General features: G+C 28.7%; 1 protein-coding gene across 1 annotated transcript; it reads right to left on the minus strand.

Moving 5' to 3' along the window:
* Positions 1–6994: 6994 nt before the first annotated feature.
* Positions 6995–11298, minus strand: LOC137826514 (mitogen-activated protein kinase homolog NTF6). The gene is made up of 6 exons (XM_068632499.2): positions 10879–11298; positions 10664–10793; positions 10417–10554; positions 8301–8633; positions 7950–8133; positions 6995–7592 (listed from the first exon to the last, which is right to left on the minus strand). Exons 1-6 carry the CDS (start codon positions 11280–11282, stop codon positions 7417–7419), a joined length of 1365 nt encoding a protein of 454 aa, XP_068488600.1. The 5' UTR covers positions 11283–11298; the 3' UTR covers positions 6995–7416.
* Positions 11299–12997: the final 1699 nt, after the last annotated feature.

The raw sequence follows: 12997 nt of genomic DNA on the forward strand, positions 1-12997 counted from the left end.
GAATATCTTGATGCAGAAGATAAATAATCAGAGTTGTTGAGTACAAAATTATAACTAACAAAAATCATTTAATGAGGAAATATAATTAAGCACCTATTAACTGATAGTAGTGACTTTATTTTTTAATTAAATGGTAAGAGAAAAAGGTCTTTTATATGTTGAGTATTACCAGTGCACGATAAATAATGTGTATTAATACCAGGATTATGAAAAGAAATTAGTAAAAATAAAATTATTTTAATATATTATCCCCTTAAATAATATAATAAAAATTATTATTTTTTCAATAAAACTTTTATTTGAATTCAAGAAAAAATAGATTCTCACCTTTTTGTGAAAATTTGAACAAAAATTATTACTGGAAAATATTGTTTTTTTCAAAGAAAAAATTTGTTTTTAAAGAAATAAAAATATAAAATATTTTTGCTTAAAATTCTTGAAAAAAAAATAAAAAAAATCGTATACTTATCCTTTTTATGTTTCACCTGTTTCACAGGAAAATAAAAGGGTCGTGCAAAAAGGGTAAGGAAAATTCAAAAAGTTTAATTGTTCTTTCGTTTGGTGCAAGCAAAGAATAAAGGAGACTTTGAGTTCAATTTAAATATACTTTTTTTAACCCAAAAATAAATCTCTCATAACTATATTACTTTTATCTTTATTTAAAATGTGTGTATCTTATTTTTATTTAAAATGTGTGTACTTTATTTAAATGTGTCTTTTTACTTTTTTTCATATTCAAATAAAACGGAAAAAATGTTATATTCCCTTTATATAAAAAGAACATGAAAAATCGTTTCACTTTTATCCATTTTATTCATAAACAAAACAAAACCGATTAGTTTTATCTTCCTTTTAAAAAAATTTAATGATCTTTTGAACAAAACTGGGAATTACGTAATATTAAGAAAATTATAACTTGCATTGAGATCTAACATTTAAGTATTAACCAAATTACGGAAAAGCCTGTTCTCCAAACAGAAAAATTAACATAAGATTTAATCATTATTTTTATATTAATCTATAACATTATATAAAAATATTTTTAAAAAATATATACAAATTTTATTTCTAATATACTATTATTATTTTTTATTTTGGCTCATCTCTTCGAAATAACTCTTCGAGCGATTTTTACACTCTTCGGCTCAATTTCTTTAACTTTCAAAGCTTTTTTTCTCTCTTTTATATTTTCTAATTATTCTTTTCCTAACAGGTTTCAATTTCTTTATCTTAAATTTAAATTTCTTAAATAATATTTGAAATATAAACAAAATTAATGTCAATAAATATATATTAAAATGAATATACATATTAATATGTAAATTAATAAAAATTATAACGGTAGTTAAATTTACTCAACAAAATAAAATAATGATAAAGTTACATACACATAGAAACACCAAAGCTTATGTTTCTCTTAAAATAGTAATGAAATTATTATTAACTGTTAAAAAATAGCGAAATGCATTATGATTGGAAAAGTATGCCGTCGATTAATCTAATTGACACATTAGATAAATATGTTTTAGATAACTTATTATATTAAAAATATATATTTAATATAATATAATATTAAAAATTGAAGTATTTGTGGGAGTTGTAGTTTATTCACTTAAGTTTCGTATCAATTATATTTAAGCATGATTGGATGAGTGGAAATCGATAAGATAAGACTTTATATGGTGAGAAACTAAATGAGGTTTTCGTATCAACTTTTATTTTAGTACATGCAAGTAACTAATTAAACAAAATTTTGAGGTTGATGTTTATTGGCGGTGGATTTGATAAGATGAATTAAAGATAATGATTTTGAAGTGGACACTAAAAAAGGGAACTTAAAGAAAATGATTCCTAAGAAGATAGAGAAGAAGAAAGATTTGATGATAATGATTGAAGTATTACGAAGTGAACTTTAAGTCTAACTCAATCCCATAAAACCGACTTAATAAGGTGAGGTTTGCACCCACTTATATACAATGAAAGGTTCTCATCTCTAGTCGATATGGGATCTCCATCATGAAATTTGTAGTTTTCATTAAGATTAACCAAATTAGATAAAGGTTATTGAATTATTAATTTTCTCTTTTAATACTTATTGCTAAAAGTTGATGATTGTAAATATTATGTTGTATTAATTATAATATTGGTATGTTGATTTCATTTATAATTTATATTATTATTTTGTATTTATAAATATGTCAATAGGACGTTGTAACCATTCGAATCCTTCTTGTCTATGTTAATAATAAACAAATATGAATACGGATTATTTACATACAAATTACATATGAACTATTTACATGAAAGTTTATATATATATGAATTGTCCATAAAAAAAAGTTTATATATGGATTATTTACATACGAATTTAAAAAAAATTAATTAAATAACAATTTCCTTTATACTAATTACATATGAATTTTTTATACTAATTACATATGAATTTGTTTTTACTTAGTCTATGATCTCTTATATACAAATAATGTTTCCATAGGTTAACATATTCATTATATATGCATTACGTATGCAATTAGATTATGGATAATGCGCTTAATCATTACCTAAACCCTTAACCATTACCTACGCATTATTCTATAAATAACGATACCTATATAAAAATTCCAAATTTTTCATATGTAAATGTACCCATATCCTATTTACATTCAGATTTATTTTCATATATAATTTGTCAGGTTTACATACATATTTTTTTTTTAAAAGATAATTTTTTATAATAAATATTTATCAATATTCTTATAAAACAAAATAAAATTATTGTATTGATGACATGTATTATTTAATATTATTTTTAACTATATTATCTCACTTGATAAACAACTAACTTTACTTTACCTATTATAACAGGAAAATAATATCATCCATACTAATATATATATATATATATATATATATATATATATATATATATATATAATCTTGTTATCGATTACTTAAAATTTTAAGTGTTATATAATATAAAATTATAATTTATGAAATAATACCTATAAAATTCATGATATGATTCAAATGTCATAAAGTAAAATTAATATCCAAAATAATTGTTTTACTTATAACACAAATTCATAAAAGGTAACCATATAAAAAAATGAATATATATATCTATATATATATATATTGAAAAATAAAAAATCAACCCTAATTGGATAAACTAAATCATCAAATTTTATAGGCTAATTCTCCTTGCACATAATTTTTTAAACCTCAAATTGCACTCATCATCTTTTTCAAAAATTTTGCATCCGGAATAAAAAAAATAACTTTTGAATTTTAGTATCTAAAAAACATTATTGTAGTGCAAATTGTTATATCCGAAAGACACATTCTTAGTTCCGTATTTGTATATCCATAATTATGTGGTGGATATAAATATAAAAAATAAGAATAAAATAGATATTTTTTTTCAGTGTTGTTGGTATGATGAAGGGAGAATTAGCCAATTTTATATTGATTCCAATCTACCCACCAGATCTCAAATAAACCGGTCCAAGTGATCAGATCTGATAACTATAAAACTTAACTTATAAAAAAAATTGTTCACTCTTTGCAAAATATGCATTATTTCACTCATTATATCAGAAAATTTACAACATCCCAGACTAAAATTCAAATTATCCAATTTTCTAAGTTATAATTAAGTTTATATAATTTAATAAAACTATAATAGTAATTAATAAGTGGTGGCATGTTTGGTCGAGTTTCAAATTGAAAAATAATCGATTACTTTAATAAATTAAATAAAAAGGTTAAAATCGAGTCTACTTGACCAAAAATCTATTTAAAAATTTATGAAAATGTAATAAATTCCGCTAAGAACTTTTGAATAAAGGGTTTAATATATACTGTTAGTATAAGATTTAATCATCAAACAATAAAAATGTTATTAATATCAATTTTGAATTTATTATTATAAAAATAAATAGAATCACCATCTAAGCATTATACATCTTTTGAATTTGAGCTCTCACGAATTTGTCCTTAAAAAGATAAACTCTCATGTCATTAGTTTTTCTTGAGGAATTTGTTTTGATACGTTAGATAACTTCGCTTAGGAGTTGAGGTCAAAAGTAATTTAAATACAATTTATTCCTTAAACATTTTGAAGTGTTTTTTAATGACATAATCATGATGGAGTCCGAACTCCAAAACGTATAATACGTCGAATGCAATGATTAAACCTAATGATATTATATCAACAGACTTGAAATTGAAACATTGACAATATATGTGAATATCGCAATAAGATTCCAAAATGAAATTCCCAAGAGAATGAAAAAGTGATTTCCAACAATATGCAAATGAGAATGAACACTTAAAAAAAAAAAAATTTTGATATCTTTTATATCTAAAATAGTTGCATTCCTTCTAAATGGTTTTTATTCTCATCCTAAAAAGTGAAAATGTTATAATACCATGAAGTTATTTTCTAACATCACCATGACTTCCATTTTTTATTTTGCTTATTTAGAAATTTAAAAAGGATTTAATATAATACAACAAAATTAACTAGACATATATTTTAAACATGTCTAAGAACCACACTCCAATTACAATATTCTCAGGAATATACATGACTAGAAATAATATCCAATTATAATATTTAAAAGATACTATTGCTGAGATAATAATATTCAAAGAAGCATGAGGCCACTAAAGACCACAAGAACCAACATTGTAGTATCCTTGAGTCCACATATTCTCTGTCTCAACTCTCAATAACTTCCAGAAAAGAAGTGAAGTGAATGTAATTCTTCAAAGTTTAGGGAATTTCTATTTTTTATTTTAATTTCTACTTATAATATTTTTAATTTATTGTTTGCTTTAAATATTACAAAAAATAGAAATGGCTGTTATGAATATGTTTATAATTAAAAATGGGAGGATATTAAATGTCTTTTAATATATTTTTTTGTTAGATTTTGATAATTGTAATGTCCTAAGTAATGGGAGAATATAGAGTTTGGACAAACATTTGTTGTAAATATAAGCATTCCTTATAATGGGTATTTTTTGTGGGCATGGTGGCTTGATGCATCACCATCATTCATACTCCCTTTCTTTTTAAGTCTATTTACTTCTAGTCAGACTTGTTAACGAGAATCGAAGATAAAAATAAATAAGTATATATATATATATATAAACTTACTATTTAAATATTTTTTAATAATAATAATAAATTTGTAAACTTATATTTTATATCTCTAAATTTCTAAATTCACTCAATCATCAAATCATTCACAAATTTCAATAAATCATAATAAATCATCTTTTCAAATTAACTCTAACATTTCTCAATTCAAACATCTTTCTCATACTTAATCATTTATCCTCTAAAATCCTTACACATGTCCTCTTTCAAATCTTCATAAATCATCTTTTCAATCCAAAAACACCTAATTTCTCATTTTTAGTTTTAGTTTGTCACTGTTTTTGTTTAAAAAAAATTACCGCACACATCTCTAACCACTGTTATTTAAATATTGTCAAAAAAAGTTAAATATTAAATAATTATTAAAACTCTTAGTTTTAGTTTATCAAGTAAAAATATATATTCATTTACTTCTTTCGTTTCATTTTATTTAACATGTTTTTGTATAACTTTCATTTTATCTCTTTAATTCTTTCATTTGATTTCATTTTCGATCTTTAATATGTGTTTCTTCTCATCACTACTTTCATAAGGAAATATAAACTTTTTGAATCAAATTATTTTTAGTACGTATTTCTTTATTTCAACTCTTTATATAATTTTCAAATTTAAGCGTTTTAACTATATAAATTTTTATTTTATTAAGCTACTTAGAAATTTCATTCCATTTGATAAAAAAATTATAGGGTCTTCTTCAACGGAAACAAAACTATAGAAGTACTCCATTCTCTGAACAATGCTTAAAAACCCCTAAAAAGGTTCCCTTAGAAAGTGGCACCACTTTAGTCTTCCTCGGTAGCAGTTTCCCCACTCTTCTTGTTGTGTTTCCTAGCCTACCCTCAGAAACTTGGGTCCATCTACACCAATTGCCAACAGTAGAAACGCATAAAAAAAAATCTAAAAAAGGCACAATTTAATAAACTGAAAAAAGCATATATATATCCGCATAATAGAAGAGAACCTAAACATTTTAAAAAGTGAAAAAATTTCAGTGTGGCTAACTCTTGGGCTTCTTGATGCCATTTTTGTGGGCCTTGTTTGACTGGTTATGAGCTGTGTGATTCTTAAACTTCGTCATCTCCGCAATCAGAAAACGCAGAATAAGATATGAAAAGGGGCAGAGCAAATTGCGAAATACAAAATTAGAAGAACGTTGTTATGAAAAATTGAAGATACGAAGAAGAGAAAACGAGGGATGAGTGAGGCAACAAGGTGAAACCAAAGTCCAGTGGCAAACAAAAAGGGGAATTATTATGAATATCATTGAGTTTCAGTCATATTATACAATACAAAAACTATTTTACTATAACAATAATAAGTAAACTATTTAATTTGAATATTTCTATGCCATGCACTTTTATGTTTAGTGAATAGATAAATATAACATGAACCAAGTATATTTATATGTATCATGTCAAATAAGAAAATGGTAAGTAAGCTTCCTGCCATTCAATTGTACAACAATTATTAACATTAATTCTTCTAATAGAAGAATCTACATAAAATCGAGTTTCAATGTAAATTGCAGCACATTATGAATTCATCTCTTCCAAAGTTAAGTTTTTACCAAGGGTAAAGCAATAATCATCAATTAAAAAATAAGTCATTTTATAATAAAATTGTGTTGCAAAATAACTTAACTGAAATTATCAAAGTTTTACAAACAACAATTACCCCTCTCAAGTTTATCTTCCGAAGTGAATTTCACAACTTAATGAGCCAAATTCTGCAAGTGGAACTAGAAAGCCGGGACATCCATAATTCTCAGAATCCAAAGTTCAGATAAAGCAAGAGAAGTGTTTCTAAATTTCAAAAGTGAAAGGCAAATAACGAAACAAAACCACTATTATAACTACCCAAAAATAAAAACCACTATATTGTGGCTTATCTTCAATAACTTCTGTGTAACTATTATATTTGGATATTTATACAATGCAACGCCAATAAGACAACGGCTTAGGCCTTGGAAGCATATGCCCCTCTTATGCGTAACAAGCACCAACGCTTTGTGGGTACCATAATCCTCTCCAAGAAATAAAAAGGAAAAATAAAGTTGACCAATCAAGACAACTGGAATGGGAGAACCTATCTCCCTCACCACTTCGATTACAGAATCACATGCTGCACTTGCAATCCAAACCTAATAAAGCAATTTATAACATGTTTGATAGAACTATAACCTTTACCACCCAATTCCGAACCTGAATACTGAAATTCCATAGAAAAAACGATTTTGCCAAGGTCCGAGGCTATTCCAACATCTGTTCCTGGCTGAAGTTTAGAGACTCTCTCCATATGAGCTCTTTTATATCTTCTTCGTTGAGAGTTGCCTGTTCGAAATCAAAGATGAAAGGAGTTGGGCAAACGGGCTCCTCGTTTATCTCATGAAGACTTGCCATATATGGGTGATTCAGGGCTTCTTCGACTATGCAAACCATAGAAAAGAAGTAAAACTTAAAAGGAAATGAAAGAACAAGATAAAAATACAGGGTAAAACGTGCTTTAGTCTGTTAGGTCAAGATCTGATCTAAATTGATTTTAGTTCCCACCATTTTAAAACAGTAGTTTTGGTTCTTGTACATCTGAAATGTGGTGGATTGTCTACCGTGAAGTCAAGATGAAGTATAGAATTGAGAACAAAATCTACCACATTTGGAAATACAAGGTCTAAAATTATGGTTTTGAAGAATTGTATACTAAAACCAATTTTGACTAAATATTGAGGGATCTAAACACATTTTACCCAAAACTTAATGGGTTATTAAAACAAAAAGAGACATACCAGTTATTCGCTTGGAGGGGTCAAAGACCAACATTTTCTCAGCAAGATCAATTGCTAACGGGGACGTATCAGGAAACCGCTCAGCAAAAGACTGCTTCTCTATATGTTGAAGCTGCTTAACATATTTCTTTGCATTATCACTTCTGAGGAACCCAAGATCCGAATCATTTGGTGAACCTAGTAACTGTTTTGTGAGATAATTATGAGGACTTTGTTCATCAAGATTTCATCATTTGGAAGCTTGCATTAACTATCAATACTAATTAAAAGACATTTCAGAGGAAGAGGATCCTACCAAAACTTTTCTGCAATTCAACATGCAACTATTTATTGAAGAGAGAAGACAAATACCTCAGTTATAAGGGCCAACTGCTGGACATAATCTTTACCAGGAAATAAAGGCTCCCTTCTAATTATCTCCATTAAAATACAACCAACCGACCAAATATCAATAGCAGCAGTATATTCTGAACAATTCAATAACAATTCAGGGGCCCTGTACCAACGAGTGACAACATATTCTGTCATAAAGTCGGTCTCTGAGGTTGTTCTGGCAAGCCCAAAGTCACATATTTTGAGATCACAGTTTGCATTGAGAAGTAAATTGCTTGGTTTTAGATCTCGGTGCAAAACATTTGCAGAGTGTATGTACTTCAATCCTCGCAAGAGTTGATATAGAAAGTACTGCAGTCACATTGAAAACACTGTTTAAGTTTTATAAACTATAAATGTCATTGATACTAATCAAGATCTATACGTTCAAAATATAACACTAAACTTAAATTTGTAAGGTTCGCAAGCGGTGGCAGCTGGGAAAAAAATTCCTAATCATTATAATATACTTTAGAAGCACATTGACTGGTCTCAACTTTTTTCACTGAACGTTTTCAACATTTGTCTTTGCTATGATAAACGTCCTTAGCGTTACCAATCTGCTGAAGGCAGACCTAAATGGCAAAATATGACCATGCAATGCCAAACTTTATAGATCTGTAAATTCTTTACACATAAAATGCAGGTCGAGTGGACTCCACCCACAGAATATTAACATTTTAACTCTACAGAAAGTGTAATGCTTTATGGACCCATAGACTTGTATCGCATCCATCGTGCTGGAAGGAAGCAAACTTTACATACTAGTGTAAATTTTTCGCTTGACTTGAAAAAACTAATCATAGGGTCATAAAGATCTTGTTTTGCTGGCAAGCTTAAAATGAAGTCAACATGACCGTAGTTTTCAAGATAAATCACCTCCGGTGTGGATCGTAATTCCTAGAGTGTGTGCTGGTAATCAGTTATATCTGCTAAAGCATCATTTCCACCGTAATCAGTTTCAAAAAGAAAAAAACATCAGAACATCTGATACTGGTTACCAAATTCTTAAAGGTTCTCGGGCAACAATAGATGGCATCGTAATCAGAAACAGCACTAAATGAACAATTTAACAGTTCCATCTCCTCATTAGCATTCTTGATAATTTTTGCATTAAAACAACTTTGTAATATCAGTCAACTAGTTAGGTTTCTTTTTCTTTTGTCTTAAATCCTTCATATCAAGAAGTAAATTAGTTCCAACTAATCCAACATGAGCCAATGGACTCACTTACAAGTTATCCTAGCACTTACTCTCTTCACAACACTCAGTCACACCCGAAACTTTATTTAAGAAAAACAAACTTCATATCTTACTACTTGATTAAATTCTTGGTGGGAGTTAGCTTACATTAACAAATGAGAAGAAACATTCTATTAAATTTTATTCTCCTCCCATACCATACTGAACGAAACAGTCATCACTATTTGGAGAGAAACAGGGACAGGGGATGAATTAAACTTATCTTCATCGCTATAAAAGGCTTGGTCGCGTATGGAACTTTATATAAAAACTTTCCGTGTATCCTTCACGTGATACCTTTTTCCCACGTCAAACACTAGTACGCACCACAGATGCGCATTGAGTGGCAGTCATAACAACACAAACAAAACAACAAATATCTCCACATATTTTTGCATTCATTATAGATATCCTCCCCAAGAGACAGTATTACTCGAATTGGATAAGACAACCGTAAATAACAAACTCTAGCTAGCTCCTAGTATTTACTGCATTTATATACTCAAACGCGAAATTACTGGTTAAACTGAAACAATCTCATGTAAATTGATTCATAAGGTCAGAGGCACCAAAGAAGAGATCAAATATACTATAAAAAAATATGAACTCTCACTATCTTATATTGTTACTATAAAAATCTCATCACTATCCCTGAAGCTAAGTCTTAGACACCTCTTAAAAATCACAACACTCTCATGTCGCCGTACTCTTCTCATACCAAACCAATGCAAACTTTTACCCCCACTAACTCTCACGCAGTTCCACACACTCAATCACTCCTCTGACGAACATTCCAAACAATTAGTTAGCACCACCACCACTCAGCAATAACCAAAACCACGCAACTCCTCACCTGACAGTGCTCATCAGTGAGAGCCTGATTAGACTGTATAATCTGATGCAAATCGGTGTCCATCAACTCATACACAATATACACATCATTGAAATTCTCCCTCTCCGCTGGCCGAATTATGTCCTTAATTTTAATTATCTGCACAATAACAAAGCAACACGAACCAAATAAAGCATCGTTAACAAAAATGCACAAATCATCATTATTTCTATTTCTAAAAATCACCGAACAACAAAAAAAAACGCACGTTATCATGTTCCATGTGGCAGAGAAGCTTGATTTCCCTGAGCGTCCTCTTTGCGTCGATCCTGTTGTCAAACGCATTCCCAATCTTCTTAATCGCAACTCCTTCTTCGGTCTCCGAATTCGTGGCGCAGCTGGTAAATCATTCAAAAACAGTTTAATCAACTAACTAATTAACTGAATTAATTGAAGAAAATAGCGAAAGAGAGAAGAACGAACCAAACGATGCCGTATGCGCCTCTACCAACGGGTTGGAGAGGAGGTGCGTACTTAGCATAGACTTCGAAAAAGTTGCCTAAGATGTTGTAGCGCACGTACTTGCCTCCGTGAATTGGAATCCCTTTCCCTTTCGGTTTCTCAGATTCCGCGTTGTTCTCCATTTCCTTTCGTTTCTCTGCACACACACTGAAGCAAGCAAGGAAAGTGGGTGAGAATTGGGATTCAGGATTCAGAATGTGATTATTATTATTAGGTCCACTTTGCACAGTGTCTTCAATGGCTTTTGCCTTTTGGCGTTGGGACTTTTCAAATTGAATTTCAAATGTCCCAATCTGCTTTCTTCTTCTTCTTCTTTCCCTTCCCGTTTGTGAATAGTGTGGACTACCCAACAAAACACCATCCATCAAAATTCTCTTTTGAAACTGAATCGTATAAGTGAAATCCCGCTCCTTTTCTTGCAGTTTTTTTTTTCTTTCTAGTAAACCAAACAAGCCGTTTTCTTTTTGCACCCCATAATTTTCTTGACAGTTTCTTCCTGCACCCCTACATTTTTCTTCCTGCACCCCAATGTTATGCAAAGAACAAAATGTCCCCATTATTTATTAAAACCCTAAAATGCATTTCAACTGTACTTATTTTTTTGCATTATAGATTATGAAAAATCTGGAAAATTTTTGAATTGGCACTTTTGGTAAAATTTCAGATCCACCAATCCGTAATTCAAAATATGTATTTTACATTAAAAAAATATTCCGGATCCACCAATCCATAACAGAAACATGCATCCAGATTCAGAAATCCATAATTAAAAAAAAAAACATTCCAGATTCACCAATCCGTAATAGAATTAGGCTTCCAGATTCACCAATCCGGAAATTAATAATTTATGCAAAAATTGCTTCTGGAACATCCTCTTATCCAAAAAAAATAAAAAATATTCAATTCCAGATTGATAAATCCGTAACACACTCCCAGATTTCTATTTCCGGTAACCACAGTATCCTTTTTCAAATAAAATATTAAGGCCAGTTTCGGAATTTAGAAAATTGTGGGGGTGAAGGAAGAAAAATGTAGGGGTGCAGGAAGAAGAAGCCAATTTTCTTTTACTCCTATAATTATAAAAACTCTCAATTCACCCTTTTAATTTATAAAAAAAAATCACTTTTAATTTGGATAATTTAAAAGCTATATTTTATTTTAGATTATCCAATCCACATTTTTTTTAGTTTCTAATCTAAAAGTTTTTTTTTTATTTCATATTGTTCAATCTAAGAGTTCATTGCTTTCCAATTACACAATCTATAAGTTATTTTTACATGAAAAAACTCTTAAATGGTATAACTTAAATATTATTTTCAATTTTCAAATTGTATAATTAAAAATTCATTTTAACTTTTAAATTATGATAAATAATTTTTATAAAAAAAAAAACATCCAAATTATATCATGTGGAAAAAAAATAATAAAACAAATCCTTACGTGTGATCTGTTAATCTTTTGGATTGTAGAATCTTAAGACACTTAACTTCTTAAATTCATGTATGATACACACATAGAAAAAAAAAGATGGTACAAAAGGGAACAGTTTTGTCTTTGAAGTATCCTTTGATGTGCACATAAAAATTATAGGAGTACAGATAGAAATGGCCTAAACAATCTATGTAAAGAACCATGAGGCCCATAGAAAAAAGTCCAAATATAGCCATGCTTTTGGGCAATTTCTTTCTGCACCATATAATTTTAAACTTTATCCTGTCATTTTTTGAAATTTCCAAAATTATCCTTATATAGTAAATATAAATCAAAGGTAAGAAAAAAATACATTTCGAACAAAATAATTCAGAAAATTGAAAATGCATCTCGGATAAAAATTTCTGGAATTTAAAAATGTGTTCGAAAAATTCAAATCCAGAATATTTTCAGATAAAAGGTTCTGAAAGTAATTTTTATTTACACCCTCTTTTTATTTAGGATTATTTTCGTTATTTTTTAGGGGTATTTTGGTTATTTTAAATAACATATTGGGTACATATTAGAATTGATATGGTGCAAGAAGGATTTGCCATGCGTTTGCGTTAAGAAAGGCCCAAAGCATTTAAACAATTATATTCTAAAAATA

Source organism: Phaseolus vulgaris, chromosome 11 (assembly GCF_051622355.1).
Source record: "Phaseolus vulgaris cultivar YP4 chromosome 11, ASM5162235v1, whole genome shotgun sequence".
NCBI lineage: Eukaryota > Viridiplantae > Streptophyta > Magnoliopsida > Fabales > Fabaceae > Phaseolus > Phaseolus vulgaris.

Bases quoted from the DNA above. Each gene is read 5' to 3' on its own strand.
- LOC137826514 (XM_068632499.2), bottom strand. From the start codon at position 11,282: ATGGATGGTGTTTTGTTGGGTAGTCCACACTATTCACAAACGGGAAGG. The intron at 10,794-10,878 runs GTTCGTTCTTCT...ATGATTTACCAG, and splicing joins GGCGCATACGGCATCGTTTG to CTGCGCCACGAATTCGGAGA. The intron at 8,134-8,300 runs GTATTTGTCTTC...CTCACAAAACAG, and splicing joins AGTTGGCCCTTATAACTGAG to TTACTAGGTTCACCAAATGA.